This window comes from Pteronotus mesoamericanus, unplaced genomic scaffold (assembly GCF_021234165.1).
Source record: "Pteronotus mesoamericanus isolate MK-2021 breed Mesoamerican mustached bat unplaced genomic scaffold, CSHL_Meso_final scaffold_54, whole genome shotgun sequence".
Classification (NCBI taxonomy): domain Eukaryota; kingdom Metazoa; phylum Chordata; class Mammalia; order Chiroptera; family Mormoopidae; genus Pteronotus; species Pteronotus mesoamericanus.
In genome coordinates, this window is record NW_026555321.1 from 19,091,895 (window position 1) to 19,109,151 (window position 17,257).

Genomic DNA, 17,257 nt, shown 5'->3' on the forward strand with positions numbered 1-17,257 from the left:
TTGTCCAGAGCCATATCAAGTCCATGAACAAGAATGAAGTTAGGAAGTTTGCTACATCCCCTAGGATCTGCATTCTGGTTATTACCCTTTCCTCTAATAGCTTTTATTTGCGACCCGGGCCCTTATCTAAGTACCAGCTGTCCACACACATGTTATTCCATTCTTTCTACCCTTAGATTTTAAAGAGGCCATTCTCTTCCTTAACCATTAACTATTACTGAAAACCCAGGATTACGGAGTGTCAGTCCTGGAAGGGCTCCCCAGGTGAATCTGATCCAACGACCTCACTGCGCACCGGAACTGTGCAGAATTGAGGCCCAGAGGTGACTCGGATAAATGTACAGAGCGTGTTACTGGGAACAGTAAGACCAAAGCCCAAGTATCTTGGTTCTGAAGCCAACAGGCCTCCCTACCGCTATACCGCATGGCCTTGTCTCTAACAATAGAACATGGACCTCATATGTAGAAACTTCTAGAAATACTGCTGTATCTTTTGACAAAATTGTTTTATTGTCCTTCCCTCTATGTCATCTGTAAAATTAGAAGATGAGGTGACCTTTAAGATCTTCCATTTTTTTATTTCTCTGAATATTTATGTGATCAGAGTCAATAAAATTTACTGTTTTTATGACTACATTTTGCCAATGAGATACGCATATTTATTAAAATGACCTCATGCTATGAAAGTCCTTTAATATGTAGTATTTATATTCATTTATTTAATAAATATTGAGCTTTCAACTAATAATCACTGTGGAGATACAAACATAAGCAATAGTTTTGTCCTTAATGTGTAGACACAGATAGACACTGAATTATAACCCTTTTTTCAAACTGAAATAAAAGATTCATTGCCTTCTTCACTCTTACCTTTTTGCAGGATACTTTTCATAGAACAGTGTGGGCATAATGATAAAAGTCATTGGTTTAACATGTATATTGTCAGCTAGCGAGATGATCAGCTTTTATGTCATGAGACAGTATGTACCCTTTCAAGCATGAGAGAAAATGTCCACTTCGATCTTTATAAACTTAAAAAAAAAAAAAGCTAAGAAGCAGCTTCTGTTGAAAACAGCTTAAGTTTTAAAAGTCAGATAGTGTTAGTGAATGGAATTGAAGACACAGGCTGGGTATACAACTGGTAATAAATGCAAACCATGGACTGGGAAACCTTCCTGGTGTTGATATCGAAGTCATTTGGGAATTATTTTAAGATCAAAGATTGTGCAGTTTCCAGATGTTGAAGTATTTGGGATGCTGTGTTTCCTTTTCTGTCCACTTCTGTTTGGTAACCCTAAGTGACTTCTGGTCCACAGATGTATGCAGGCCGGATGCTTCTTGCGACCAAGCCAGACCACCCCCTGTGCAATCTTACGTGGATGTGGCTTTCCTTCTGGACAGCTCTCGGCATGTAGAAAGTGCCGAATTCGAAGGCATACGAGACTTCCTGGGAGCACTGTTAGATCACTTTGAAATCACCCCAGAGCCTGAGACCTCCGTCACTGGAGACAGGGTGGCCCTGCTAAGTCATGCTCCCCCCAACTTCCTACCCAACACTCAGAAGAGCCCCGTGAGAACTGAGTTCAACCTTACCACCTACAACAGCAGACGCCTCATGAAGAGGCATGTGGAAGAATCAGTCCAACAACTGAATGGAGATGCTTTTATCGGTCATGCCTTACAGTGGACTCTGGACAATATCTTTTTGAGTGCCCCAAATCTGAGAAAGAACAAAGTCATATTTGTGATATCTGCTGGGGAAACCAGTCACTTGGACAGAGAAACCTTAAAGAAAGAATCTTTGAAAGCCAAATGTCAAGGTTATGCCCTATTTGTGTTTTCCTTTGGCCCTACTTGGAATGACAAGGAACTGGAAGATCTAGCCAGCCATCCCCTGGATCACCATCTTGTCCAGCTTGGTCGAATCCACAAACCCGAGCATGGCTACGGTGTGAAGTTTGTGAAGTCTTTCATAAACTCAATCAGGCGTAAGTCATAAAAACTGTTTTTGTCTTACACATTTAGAGTGTACTTTGTATTCCCAAATGAAGGGTTGACGTGGATTCTTGGATGCCTCTTGTGTGTCTTCAAGGGCACTGCAGGGTCAGAAAGGAAAATACATCATGATGAATGGCAGAGGGAGGAAGGCTCTGATTCCTGAGCACTTCATTTGCTGGCTCCTCTATTTCTATGTTTCTGGTTCCTATGGAGAAACAATCAAAACAAAACAAGCAGCTGCTCACATATCTGAGTGCATGGAACAGTGTAGTCTAGGGATGTGAAGCCTCACTCTGAACTTGAGCTACAAAGTAGAAACCCTAGCCATGTGACAAGCATGCTGCCCTTTGATGGAAAGTTTCATCAGTTAACACAACAAAACAGAGAGCCAGAGAAAAATTCAACAGTTCTTGGCTTTGCTTGTGCAAGATCAAAAGGCAGGGGTTGAAGCATTAGGAGATACCATTTTACCTGTCAGAATGAAAGATACATACTTGTAAAACTTTCTCAGCCTTGTTAATCACTTTCTTCTGATGCCAGTAATTAGTGTAACTGATGCCCATAAAATTTTGTTTTAAGCTTCGTTATATTTCTTGGAATGAGCTTACCTTGCAAGGAGGCAGCTCATTTTGCATGCAACGGGATGCCTAGAAAGAAGCCCTTTCCTGATACTGGGTGATTCTGGAGGTTGAAAAGTACTCGGTTGAATTTCTGAATGTTTTCATGATAAATGAACCCTTGGAATTCAGATAAATAAAAGTGAACAGCCAGACAAAAGAGCAACCTATGTAAGGAGATTCTGCTTGTCTCAGACCTGTCAAACTTGAAATCAGTTAAGGCGGCAAAGATGCCAATAGGCGAGGTGCAGTCTGAGGGAAACGGTTGGTGGCGCTCTGCTGCTCCAAGTGCGAGTCTATGACCAACAGCATTGGCATCAACCAAGAGCTTGCGAAAACTGCAGAATCTCAGGCCCCACCCCAGACATTCTGAACCAGAATCTGCATTTTATCAAGATCCTCGGGGGATTCACACGCACATTTGTTTTGAGAAACACCAATATGGGAACAGTAAGCTCCCAGAATGAAATTTATGTGGGTGTGTTCCGAGACGGAAACCAAAAAGAGGAGTTAGGAAAAAATGGGAGTTACGGGGCGTTCTGAAGGAAGCTGTCAGAAGGCATTTGTGAGGGTAAAACAAAAGAACGCCTTGAAAGACTCCGGTAAAGGAACACTCCTTATGAGACAAAAAGCTGAAAGTTTAAGATGGAATTTCCTTCCCTACACCTCTCCCCTGCACACAGATTCTCAGTGGTGTTTCATGGTAATCAGTCAGACTATAGGCATAGCTTGGAGACATTGCTGGTGTGGTTCCAGGCTACTGCAATAAACCATTATTTATATTTATTGCAAGAAAGCAGGCCATAATGTTTTTACTGTGGAAGGTCTTGCCTTCAGTTTGTAAAATACACAACATCTGTGAAGCACAATAAATGAGATATGCCTGTATATAATTAGAGAAAAGACACCCAACACCACCTAGAGAAAGGAGACGGGGTGTTTTAAGAATGACTTGGGGTAGGTGAGAGATATAGAAAGTGCTTTTTGGAAAACTTTAACCATGACAGAGTTATACACCACTTTTCTAGAAATTAAGTATCTAGAAACCTTCAGTTTTTAAACTATAGCTGTAAAGTACAAGAGTTTGAGTAGAGTTTTGACATAATCGTATTCAAGCCTGCCTACTTAATTCCATAGCAGACCCGTAGACTCACACTCACCCATTCAACATTAATACACATTCATCAGGTGTGAGCCATTCACTGTTCAGGTGCAGAGTGCCCCCCTGAACCCCCGTGCAGCTCCCTAAGTTGTGACTCTCATTTAACACACTGCTGTGACACAGCTGGCTACTAAGCACAGTCCACATCAGCACCAACATATTTTCTAAGAAAAACAAAATGACAGACAGCCTGATGCTTAGAATTTAAAATTCAGATGCACAGTCAGGGAAGCATCACAGTCTTGGGCCATTTGGTTAGAAGCACACAGTCCATTCTACAATAGTGTTGTCTCGCAGCCCAGGACAGGCTTGCGATGACCCTGGATCGCCAGGAAGAGGTTTAACTGTGTTTAACAAGTAGTCTGTTCAACTTAATGCTTCAAGGAAATAAGTAATACAATGTTTAAAGTTTCCCATCAAAAAATGGCTTTTAAATGTCTCATTGGTGTGGTAAGAGGCATGCTTTATTATCATAAAAAATTAATACACTTCCAAATGAAGTGAGCCACTAATGAATTAAGCCCAAGACAGCACTACTGCTTCTGTTGTTGTTAATGAAAGAGACCATCAAGTTTATATTGTTTTCCCTTTACATTTTGCTATTTCAAAGCAACAAATAAAAATAACTCTTCTGATTAATTCATGTCAGTTAGAGGCCAGACCCTTAGGACTGGCTCATGAAAACTCTAACGTTTGACCAACTTTAGAAGCTAAGGGCATCTTATTGAAAAGCAGGTTGAATTTCCCACCTATAAATTTGACAGAGGTGTATTTTTAAAACCCGGTTTTAGAGGCTCTTCTGAGGAATCTCTCATCTCACCTGGCCACCCCAGCTGGTCTCTTCCTTTGATGGACGTTGAAAACAGTGAAGTGACCACATGCAGAGCATTTTGGTGCAATGTTAATAGCCATGAATAAGAGGCTCATCACAATTTTTCTCTTCCTAGGTGCAATCAACAAATATCCATCAATAAACTTCAAAACAAAGTGCAATAGACTCAGCTCTACAAATCTGAGGCAGCCCCCACAGCAGCTGCGAAGGTATTATCTGCTTGGTATTGCTTGATAAATGAATGCACCCTCTCTTCCCCCTTGGCGATCACTTCCCCTCCTTTTCTCCTCCTTCCTCTTCCTTCATCCTATCTGGACAAAATCTATTGATAAAAAATATGAAAATACAATTTGAGGGAGTAAGAGATAATCTTAAGTGACCAGGTTTATTTGAAAAGCAACAGATAGGATGTTTAAGTGGAAAGTCTAACTTGTTGAAATAAAACAATCAGTGGGACTCTCCAGTAGCAACGAGCATACGCAATGGCCAGATCTTGGTTTCTAGATATCATTCCCCACTAAAAGGAACCAGGGATTCTTGAAGAAATAGCTGTCTCTAGGCTGTAGTGGGGAAAGAGCAACGTGAGCCTGGAATATTGATTAAGTCAGAAAGCAAGAAAATAGTCAAAAACAGCATCATATCAAAAGGACAAAGGAACTGTCTTGAGAGGATGCTCACTGGCCCAAAACAGGGACCATTTTTGAAAAAAATCAATGTGTTTTTTCAAAAATCCACAAGTCTGTAGAGAAACCCAAAAAGGGGAGAGCTCTTTTTTTTTTTAATAGAAGTATGCTAGCTAATAACTGTAGAAGAAGTGATAGAATTAGAAAATCATCAATTTGTAATCCCAAATATAATCACTGAGTCAGCAAGGATCAAGGAGTGCTGCAACCGCGGGGCGAAAGGCTGCTGGGGAACGGGCTATTTACACGGCCCACAGAGCCACTCACATGCTTCTTACTGATTAATTACAAAGAGGGAGATGTGCCTTTGTATTGGGAGATCTGGCAGTAAAATCAGTCAGTACCCACTTTAACCAAGATCTGATATTATGTGCCTCCTGAGATGATGCAGAAGGGGATACAAACCTGCGTGAGATTCTTGCCGGAAATGTTTGGCCCAAGTCTAGTAATAAGGAAACTATCAGGCAGTTCCAGAATGTGGAATATCCTTCAGAGCAGCTGGCCTATGTTCTTCATAGATTTCAATGTCATGAGCTGCAGACAGATGTGGGGTACTGGCCCAAAATAGGAGAGACTAGAGGGACATACTAGCCAAATGGGATAGTGTAAATCTTGATTTGATCCTAGTTCAGAAAGAAAAGCTTATGTAAATGGTATTTGGGGAACAATTAGGGAAGTTGGAGTATGAACATGTTATTACTGATTCATGTGGACTTCCTTCTTTGTGCATGTGATCATGGTATCACATTAGTATCAGAATGTCTTTGTTCTTGAGAGAGGGACGCTGAAGTATTTAAGAGTCCTGTGTATGATGGCTGCAGCCTGCTGTCAGGCGGTTTTCCTGAGGGGGGTAGGATAGGGTATGTATGCATGTCTGTGCATATGTGTGTATGTGTAGATACACGTGTGTGTATGTACACACAGAGTAGCAGGATGGTAACGGTTGGAGAATCATCTAGGTGAAAGGTATACAGGTGTTTATTCATGGTCCTGTTCTTTACAATATTCTATGAAGTTGACAATTTTCAAAATAAAAAAAACTTGTAAAACTCAATGAATGGATTAAAGAGAGTATTAGGCACATCTGAAGAAAAGCCATGGACTGAAAAATAAAGAAATTACTCAGAATTCAGAGAAGATAAATATAAGAATTTTATAAACCATAGAGAATGAAAAGATCGACCAGGGGGTGTCTGACCTTGTGGCGTCTCTGGGCCACACTGGAAGAAGAAGGGTTGCCTTGGGCCACACAGTAAATGCAGTGCAACACGTAGTCACACACAAGAAACATAATGTTTTAGGCAAATTTACGATTTTGTGTTGGGCCACATTTGCAGCCACCCTGAGCCGCACGCAGCCCATGGGCCGCAGGTCAGACACACCAGATTAACCTATCCAATTAGAATTCTAGAAAGATACAATAGAAATAATAAATGAGTGAATATTGAAAGACATAAAGAAATGATCACTTTCAAGAACTTACAAAAGACATAGATGAAAAGTCGAAGAAAAGACAAGATATAACAGGCAGGATAAATAAAAAGAAAACAACAGCTGGACATGGTGTAGGGGAATGCAGAACACCATGACAAGAGAAAACAAAAAGCAGCTAGGAAGTCACCTACAAAGAAACTATAAACTATAATTAGGCTGACAGCTGAATTATCAGGAGCGCTAGTGTAAGTCACAATTCTATTGAGAATCTTTAAAGTAGTGGGTCAAATTTGTTGTCGGCTTAGAAAAACTGGTAAAGCAAAGACAACTTGGGTAAACAAAAGACAATAGTTTGTCACAAAAAAGAGCTTTTGCTAAAGGAACTTCTAAAGTATGTACTTCAAGGAAAATAAAAACAACCACAGAAGGCAAGACTGAGATGCAAAAAGAGTGAATGATAAAAATTTGTCAATATTTAAATAAAACTAAATAAATGTATTTTTAAATAATAGCAACATCTAATTTGTGAGGTTACAAAGTGGCTGTACTTGTTAACAAAGGCATGGAAATAAAACATTTGGCACCTGGTGATATTAACAAAAAAAGTAATAAAATAATTGTAAGAAGACTATAAATGTTAGTAAACCCTCACTTATGTATTAATTGCCCAAATATGAGAAAAAACATTAAACAATAAAATCATCCTTTGTTATTAAAAACAAACAACATAATAAATATTTTTAATAAAAAGGTATAAAAGGGCCCTGGCTGGGCTCCCAGTTAAAACATTGTCCCAATGTGCCAAGGTTGCACGTTCAATCCCTGGTCAAGGCTCATGCAAGAACCAACCAGTAAATACATAAATAAGAGGAACAAAAAATAGATATTTCTCTCTCTCCCCCTCTCCCCTCCCACCTCCCTTCCCTTCCTCCTCTCTTTAAAATCAATTTTTTTAAAAAGGCAAGGAAGGGGGAATAGGACACGTAGAAGGCAAAAAGTAAGACAGCAGGAGAAAAATCCATTTAAAAATATCAGTAATCAAAATAAAAATACATAAACCAAATATGCCAGTTACAATCAGAGATTGATTGATTTAAGAAACAAAATGAAATCCAACTGTAACTGTTTTCAAGAGATATGGCTACAAAATAAGAAATGTAAAAATTTCAAGTACTGGAAAAAATGTACCAGGCAAACATTTTAGAAAGAAAGCTGGAATAGCTACATTAATATCAGATAAAATATACTATTAAACAAAACCATTTTGTGGGGATCAAGAGGGTCACCACACGATGGCAGAGCTCTCGGCCATGAAGAGTACACGGCGATTCTAAATTTATAAGAGGGTAATAAAATCTTAAAATATACTAAGTGGAAACTGAAACACCACATGGAGAAATTGCCACAGAAACATCATCAAAGTTGGAGAGTTCAGTGTGCCAGTGTGAATATTGATAGTTAAAGCAGACAAAAATTAGTAAAGAAGTAAAAGAATTAATCACAAGTAACAACCTTGGTTGAATAAACTCATTTAGAGAAAAATGAGGCATTCTTCTGAAGAACACGTGGAACATTACCAGCTGTTGAATCAAGGCAAAAAGTTTACAGGTGTTCATTGTGCAGTTTTTAACTTAGCAAGTGTCTACACACCAGTAAGAACTGGTGCCGTCAATGCAAATGATCTGATCACAGCACAATTAAGGTAGAAATTAATAAAAACAATATTTTTAAAGCCCGTGCATTTTTAAATTAAAGTCACAATCTAAATAAGGGGACAAAAATCATAATGAAAATGTAAACATACTGAGAACTGAATAATAATCTAAATGCAAGGGAAAGAGGGGGGGAAGGCAGAGACAAATGTATTTAAAAAAGTAAATAAATTAATTAAAAATAAAAAAAAAATAATCTAAATGTTAGGTCAAAACTTGTGGGATATGTCAGAATCCATAATTTAGGAAAGAGTATAGTCTTAATCATTATGTTATGAAAATTTTTTAAACTCTAATAGTTAATGAGTTAAACACGGCTCTTAGGATGTTATAGAGGAAAAAAATAGAACATACCCAAAGATAGGAATTAAGTAGAACTTACTTTTTAACATAACTTAATGAAAAATAGTATCAGGCAGAAGTTCTTTTAAAACGTAATAATAAACATTTATATCTTTTGCCTGTATGAATACTACTTACATTTTTAAAATTAGAAATAATTTAAATCAAGTAGTTAGAAGAGGGTTTCTTTGTTTCAGAGGTAAATTGTGCTCTACTAACCCACACACCTGCCCGCATCGGACCGAAATCAAACGTGCACCCGCCGCTGGGAATCACGCTTAAGCAAATGCCTTCGACAGTGTGGTCACTTTATTGTGCAGTGCGTGCATTTCTGCCTGGTGATCACGGCCGGAATAGCTTTCCTCACCTTGCTCGGAGGCAGGGAACTGTCCAGCAGCAAATGCCTCCTGAAATCAGGCCTAAAACTCGCATGTGCAGTCAGTCCACCAAGAGCGGGGCTCCCCCTGCTGTAGGTGCCCGGGAGTGTGGAATAGGGCTTTGCATTTGCACTGGGCTCCACGCAACATGCAGCGGGCTGCGAGTGTGGAGCGGCAGACGCAGTAGTCAGCTTATACAAATTGAAAGGCATTTTTGGAAACTACTCCCTCCTTGTGTTCTTTGAAGAGCAATGAGTAAGGGAGGGTAGTCACAGTGCTTTCGGACAGGAAGTTTCTTTTCCCCTCTCCACATTGCCTTAAGATATATCCCTGGCGACTCAGCTTCCCCTGTGTATCCAAAATGATGAAATGTTAGGAACTGACTGGGGTATCGGAAATTGACATGAAACCCGTTCCTCTGTCAGTGAACTCCCTGCTGGTGTGTCAGGCTGGTACTCCCCAGGCCTTCTCTAAGTGACCGAAGGCTGTAATAAAAGGTAACAAGCCACACAGCTGCTTCTGAAACTCCCTGCCTGAGCCTTTCAAGGGAACTGAGGCAGAATTGAGGAAGATGACAAAGACTTGCCAAGTCCTGAGAATTACCTGCATGAGAATTAGATCATTCTGCTGTGAGATTTTAAGAAATACAGCTAGAAGCTGGTTCTTATCTGGTGGAAAAAGAAAGAAACTGGACAAAAATAAACCACAATCAACCACGGACACAGATGGCCAATGAGGGTGAGATTGCAGGGCAGCCTCTGTGTAAGCACTTAGATCTGCTCAGAGGCAATAAAAGACAGAAGGCCACCTGCTTATTGCTTCATTCTGTCAGGCGAGCACTTGTGCCAGACCTTAAAATGCCAGACTTGAAAGCAATGACAGACCAGAGCCAAAACAACTAAATTGTAAAAAATGGACACAGACATCAATGCCATATGAATAACACATCTGTTGTAATTCTGCTTTCCAAAGTATGTTTTTTTGGACACACAAAGTATATGTTAAAAAGTAGTCTCGAAATAGAAGCCGTCTTATCGGCATTTTCTACTGCAGCGAATCCAGGCAACTAGTAAATGCAGCATGGCCGACTCCTGATTGTCTGCACAGCGGGAGGAATCTGTGATCACAGAGAACTGAAATCTGCAATGAGTCCCATCCAGGCACCTCATTTTGTCTAGTTGCCACATTTTCCCACAAGCTTTGCTGGAGGTGGGCACATGTTGCAGAATGAATTGGCTATTTCATCCCCGTGTCTTTATCTTGACTACCTATTGTTGGAGCTACCAGTCAGTAAAGAAGTAGCTGAACGATGTAGAATAGGAGAAAGAAGTATATGAAGTCAGTATGATTCCCAAACAAGGTAATCAAATGATTCTTATCAAATGTTTATCCAGTACAAGCTCCTATATACAACAGAGTGAAAAATGGGAATTCAGAGATACGGTGTTTATCATTTTCATCTCTTTTTGAGAATATAAATATTTGAGGGAAGAGAAAGATAGCAATGCTGTGCTAAAGAAGCAGTTACCAATTTAACAATTTTTTCTTAACAAAGAGGGAGGAATATAACAGAGATAACTAAACTTTCCATTGCATAAAAAGTTCGCAATGAGAAGAGGGGAACTGGGGGGGAGAGCGGAGAGACCAGTATAGATGAGATAAATTCGAGCCATGAAAACAGTGTGTTCCATACTCAAAAGAACATAATCTCCATGATCAGCAGAGCCCTGTTTGGTGTGTATAGACAATTAGGGCTTTGGGGAATTTGAGTTCATACTATTTAGTCTGGAATGTAATAAGAAATACAGAAAAGAGCAAAAATGTGGGAGAGTGTGAGGAAATTGTATTTGCACTGAAATTTAGCCATGACTGTTCTTGCTAATCAGGAGAAATTTGTTGGTCAACTTAGTACATCCCTGATAGCATTGATGGAAATGCCCTGAGGCACACTTTGCAATTTGAGTTTCAAAAGCCCAGAAATACAGTGTATAAGGCACAGAAGCTTCCTCGTCTAGGTAACGTGAATGGCATAGTTTTCTTTGTTGGTCTGATGTCTCCTCCACCCCTAACTATCATTTATAGATGAAAGAAAGTATGTGATGCACGTGAGAGAAGTGAACTTAATTTTAAATTCTGTATCTTTCACTTATTTCCTAAATATTCATGTTCTCGTGAGAGAGATCGTATTTCTAGCTGGTGAAAGCAGAAAAAATCCCAGGGAAGAAATAGATCATAGTGAACGCTGTCACTGTTTTCTTGATCTCCACATTCGGAGTTTTCTTGAATCTTCTCTTGACCACGATTCAGCTCATTTCTAAGGTTTGTAGGTATTGATAAACCTTCTCTTCTTATGCCACCAGGCTGTCATGGATTCACTCTTAAAATGTTTATGAAAAGCCTATATGCTAGGTTCCTCGTACCGTAACTCTCCAGCCAGCCCCAGGCCACCTACCTTTGTGTGGTTCTGCACCTACCATATCCAAGTGCTTCTGAAAGTATGACATTTTTCATTTCAACATCTTGTTCATTATCTTGATGGGTCTTTAGAATGTCCCAAATAGAAACTAGTTCACTGGAAGTAACATGGGACTCAGTATCAGAAGAGTCAGCCTATAGTCTCAGCTCTGGCATTGACCTTCAACCCCTATTTGCACCTCAGTTTCCTCATCTGTAACCAATAGACCCACCATGGGAACTAGTCTAGAGGACTTCTGTTGTTGCTCACAAAAGCATAGGTGGTTTTTATCCCCATTTTATACCTGAAGAAACAAGGATCATTCTAAATGATTTATTTGCTCAAAAGTGCTCAACTAGTAAGTAGAGGAAATAGAATTAAAAAAAAAAAATGTCAGGAACTAAAACTGTTTCTGCCATTTCCCTGTAAAATATTGTCACCAGAAATGGCTCCCTTCCTGTGCTGTGCAATACAGGAGCCACTAGCTTTCAATTCATTGAAATTAAACATTCACTTTCTCAGTCATATTAACCACATTTCAAAGGCTCAACAGCCGCATGTGGCTAGTGTCTGCCACACTGGCCAGGGAGGGTTACAGGGCTTTGACTGCAGCCCAGAGTCTTATTGGACAGGCAGAAACTTCTAGTCAGCACTTGGCTTCTTTCTGTGATTCCTTGGTTTTTCAGTCTGCCATTCAAGGTGTTTCAGAGTCTGTCTCCCTGTCTCTTTTTACTGTTAGGTTCCTTGTGACTTCCAATCAAACTCTTTATGTGCCTGCCAGACAGGGCACTGTTTCTATGTCCCCCAACGGTGCCTAACACAGTGCCTTCCACAGAGCATAAAGTAAACATTTGGATGGGAGAGTGGATGGATGGATGGGTGGATGGAAGGGTGGAGGGTTGGATAAGTGAAAGGAAGGGAGGGAGGAAAGAAGGGGGTGGCATTCATTTATGCTTTCATTAAACAAATACTATGTCATTAGAGTGCCTACTATGTCCTTCATGGTTCCTGGGATTACTATGGTGACCAGACATGGTCTTGTGAAATTAAATTTGTCTGGGTAGGAGAGTGGAGAACAGATCACAAAGAAGTTTACAAGCAAATAACAATTCAGATAGTTATAAGTGTTATGAAAAAATATAAGAGCTTGTCATACTGATTGACTGGAAGTGGGAGTGGGACTGTGAAAACTATAGAAATGGCGGTCTCTACTGAGGTACCATGTGAATCCAAATCTGAGTAAGCAGGGACCAACCACATGAAGTTTTAAGTGGAACATGTTCCATGAAGAAGAAACTTTACTTTTGAAATTATACTTAAGCATACTTTGACAAGATATCTTATTGGCTTCTGCTATCTTTGCCCAGTTCAGGAATCTTAATAAAATTACCCTGAAAGAAGGATGTGACAAGAAATGGGTGCAACAATTAATTTAGGAAGAAAGATTAATATAGAGTCTGTTCAAGTTGAAATGGCCTTTGTCTTCTAAAATGTTTTTCTTTTGTTGTATAGCTTTGTCCCTGGACCACATAAAGCTGTCCTTAAAGAACACGTATTACCAAGGGCAAAATTCTTTCAAGAGAAATATAATTCAAGAACAGCAAGAAACAGCAGAGGTAATACTGTTCAAAATGTTACCAGGAACATATTCGGAACCTTTAGAAATGGAAAAGTGATAAAAACTATTCCCAGAGGACATGATAAAGGAGGTGCTCGAAGAATTTAACCTTACAAAGCATGGTAAAACTCTGGACTTACCTCATGAACTTCACTGCCAGAACAATGGTTAACTTTCACTTAGATGTTTGCCTGTCTCTGGAGGGCTGGACAAACCGCAGGTTGTAGATTGTGAGGTAACTTGACCCATTGCACTCAATGGTATTAAAATATATCTTGTCCATTTATTTGGCCACCTCTGATAATTCCAGCACACTAAGGTTGATTTATTAAGAACTGTTATCATTGAAAAGTGGAAGAATGAAGAAGTATTTTGAAAAGTCTAATGGTGATTATAATTTGAAGGTAAATTTATATAGTTATAAACATGTGTACATGGGCCAACACTAATTCTTTTGATTATTGGCCTCTGTCCAGCCCATTTTCTACATACCAAGCCGTCTTTCTCAAGTTAGTACTGTTTAATGCTCACCTGTTTATCTAAAGGTTGTTTTGGAAGGCCCCAATGTTCACCTTAGAAATTGACGCTGTTAGGATGTCATCATTTTGAAAAGTTGGCCTGCCACGAGTCTGCTTAGACACATCACTGTCCCTGTAAGGATTGAGTGGCCTTCCGATGGGGCTGCGCTGGAAGGTTTCCTCCCGTCTTCTGCAGTTGTTCACTCAAACAGGTGAGAAGCAGAGGGTAATTTTCTCCCCAGCTCCAAATCCTCCCTAACTCACTGAGGAACTCACTAATGGCACCAGAAGATAAATTATTGCTTTTGAGCTGTAAGTTCCCTTTTTGTGAGATCTTCCTACCTGGCCATTTTTATGGACTTTTGTTCTCTCTTTCCCATTATTGTCATTTACTCATTTTTTAATATTTTTTACTCATCCATATATTCTTTAGGCAAAGAGAGTAAAGACTCAGCCTGTCATGGGTGAAGCTCTGAGTTACTTTTACCCATCAGGTAGCTACTTAGTACATAATGAACTGCACCAAACTGGGCTCGCAGAGCTCTAAAAAAGAGCCTCAAATGCACACTGATTGGAAAAGATACGGAAGTTGTTCATGTTTTAATCTCCAAATATATAATATATGATGTTACAGAGATGCAAAAGAGGTCAGAAAAAGTCTTCCAAGTGCCTGGCCTCAACTAGCATTCCCTGACAGCTCTCTCCTTACCCCCAGCCAGAACATGGAACTAATTATTAATCTTGTGACAAGGCTGATGTTTCCAACTACACGCCAAAGTAGTGTTATTTCATTTAGACACAACATTCAGACCTTACCTCAGATTGTAGGAGCTGGCCCCACAATTGGTAGCCGAGGCCCTGCTAGGCAGAACATCGCTCTCTGGGAAGGAAGCGAGGCCCTTGCTTGGTCATAGGGGACAGATCGTCATTGACACCTAACACCGGTACACATGGTCTAACTTTCTTTTCTATACCTCTGTTCATAAAACCTGGAAAAGAGGGGCTCTCTGCAACGCGTGTTTAAACCACTTCTGCCATCCTTACTCAGGCAACTCCATAGAGATCGCTCCCACTGTCTTCGGTGGAGAGGCAAGGAGTTTAAATGTCATATTCATACTCAGGTCATAGAGAAAAATAGAGCACATCAGGTTTCTTCATATTTTATGTGGTCTCAGAGGTTCAGGAAAAAATTATGTTCTAAGTACAAGACATTGATGGATAATACTTAAGAGGTATTTTAATAAAAGGGATTTTTGTTTAACTTTGGATTAAGTACAAACTCCTTTCTTCTGTTTATTGCTGGAAATACCTTAAAAATGTATTTGCCTTCTTTCTGCATTGATAAGTAAAGTACACCAAACAAATATTCCCTCGGTAATTGACATTATTTTAGCATTTTGGGTCATCTTTTTAATCATTAATAGGTGAAGGATCTGAAACATACTACAAATAGTAAATTCTTTTAAAAATAAATCCCTGGTGTTGACTGTAAAGAACATGCCTCCTATTTTCTCTGCACTGTTATGAGTCAAACGTATTAAAGAAAAAAAAAAAGGTAGAAGTCAAAGAGAGGTAAATCAACATAGTATCAGATTATAATACTTAATAACAACTTACTCAAATGGCCTCTTTTAAAAAAAGCGGGAGGGTAGAAAGGGGAGAAGGATGGATGGCAGGATGGGGAGAAAAGAATGATCTCCATCAGCCCACTCCGTTACTTTCCTACGCACTTCCCACATTATCAGTCCTGAGTTATCCAAAGGCTCCAGGCTTGCAGCCCATTCTCAGCATAGCAGTTTGTGTCTCTGAAAATTTCCTCCAAACTCTGCAGACTCTAAATCTGACTTAGTAGCTGGAAACTGTAAATATGGTCTCAGCAGACTAAAGGAAACAAAGGTAAAGCAACATAACAATGTGAAAGCTTTTCAGTTTGATGTAGTCCTATTTGTTTATTTTTGCTTTTGTTGTTCTTGTGCAGGAAGACATACTCAAAACAATATTGCTAAGACCGATGTCAAGAGTTTACTGCCTGTTTTCTTCTAGTTGTATGGTTTCAGGTCTTACATTTCAGTCTTTAATCCATTTTGAGTTGACTTTTGTATATCATGTAAGAAAGTGGTCCAGGTTTTTTTGTTGCTGCCGTTGTTTTGCATGTATGTAGTTTTCCCTACACCATTTACTGAAGGGACTGTCATTTCCCAATTGTATATTCTTGCCTTCCTTGTCATGGATTAACTGATCACGTAGGCATGTTCTTATTTCTGGGATCTCTACTCTGTTCCTTTGATCTATGTGTCTGTTTTTGTACCAGTACCAGATTGTTTTTATTAATATAGCTTGTAGTAGCATAATTTGAAATCAGGGGGCATGGTATCTCCAACATCCTTTTTCTTTCTCAAGATTGCTTTAGCAATTCAGGGTCTTTTGTAGTTTCATATACATTTTAGGATTATTTGTTATACTTCTGCAGAAAATGTGATTGGCATTTCCACTGGGATTGTATTGACTCTGTAGACTGCTTTGGGTAGTATGGGCATGTTTACAGTATTAATCCTTCCAATTCATCGGCATGATATATCCTTCTGTACGTTTGCATTGTCTTCAATTTCTTTCATCAATGTCATAGTTTTTCTGAATACAGGTCTTTTAGTTCCTTGGTTAAATTTATTCCTAGGCATTTTATCCTTTTTGATGCAATTATAAATGGGATTGTTTTCTTAATCGTTTTGATAGCTTGTCACTAGTGTACAGAAACAACGGATTTCAGAATATTAACTTTGCATCCTGCATTTTTATGTACAGGTATGTTCCCTCTAAAGCCACTTAGTTAAGAACTTTTATCATAAGTGGATATTGAATTCTGTCAAATGCTTTTTCTTTATCTGTTGAGATGATCATGATTTTTATCTTTCATTTTTTTATTCTCAGTTTTGTTAATGTCTTGTATCATGCTTACTAGTTTAGAATGTAGAACCATCCCTGCCTCCCTGGAATAAATCCCACTTGATCATGATGTATGATCCTTTTAATGTTTGAATTCAGTTCGCTAATATTTTTTAAATCCTCACCCAAAGATATGTTTATTAATTTTAGAGAAGGGGGAGAGAGACAGACATCAGTGTGAGAGAGGAAAATCAATCGACTGGTTGCCCCTGGTACACGCCTTGACCAGGGATCAAACCCACAACCCAGGTATGTGCCCTCACCACAAATTAAACTGGCAATGTTTTGGTGCACAGGATGACATTCTGAGCCACCCAGCCATGGCCAGTTTGCTAATATTTTGTTGAGAATTTTTGCATCTATGCACATCAGGGATATTGGCTTGTAATTTTTTCTCCTCCCCTCCCTCTTCTCATCTTTGTCTGGTTTTGGTATCAGGGTAATGCTGGCTTCACAGAAAGAGTTTGGAAGTGTCCTTCCCTCCTGAATTTTTTGGAATAGCTTGAAACTATAGGTATTAATTTTTTCTACAAATGTTTGGTAGAATTTACCTGTGAAGCCATCAG

General features: G+C 39.3%; 1 protein-coding gene across 1 annotated transcript in view; it reads left to right on the plus strand.

Moving 5' to 3' along the window:
* Positions 1 to 13,338, plus strand: part of COL6A6 (collagen type VI alpha 6 chain) — a 109,935-nt gene extending 96,597 nt beyond the window's left edge. Inside the window, exons 34-36 of the mRNA XM_054595776.1 lie at positions 1,317 to 1,988; positions 4,725 to 4,818; positions 13,125 to 13,338. Coding sequence (XP_054451751.1) covers positions 1,317 to 1,988; positions 4,725 to 4,818; positions 13,125 to 13,338 — 980 coding nt within the window. The remainder of the gene's footprint in view (positions 1 to 1,316; positions 1,989 to 4,724; positions 4,819 to 13,124) is intronic.
* Positions 13,339 to 17,257: the final 3,919 nt, after the last annotated feature.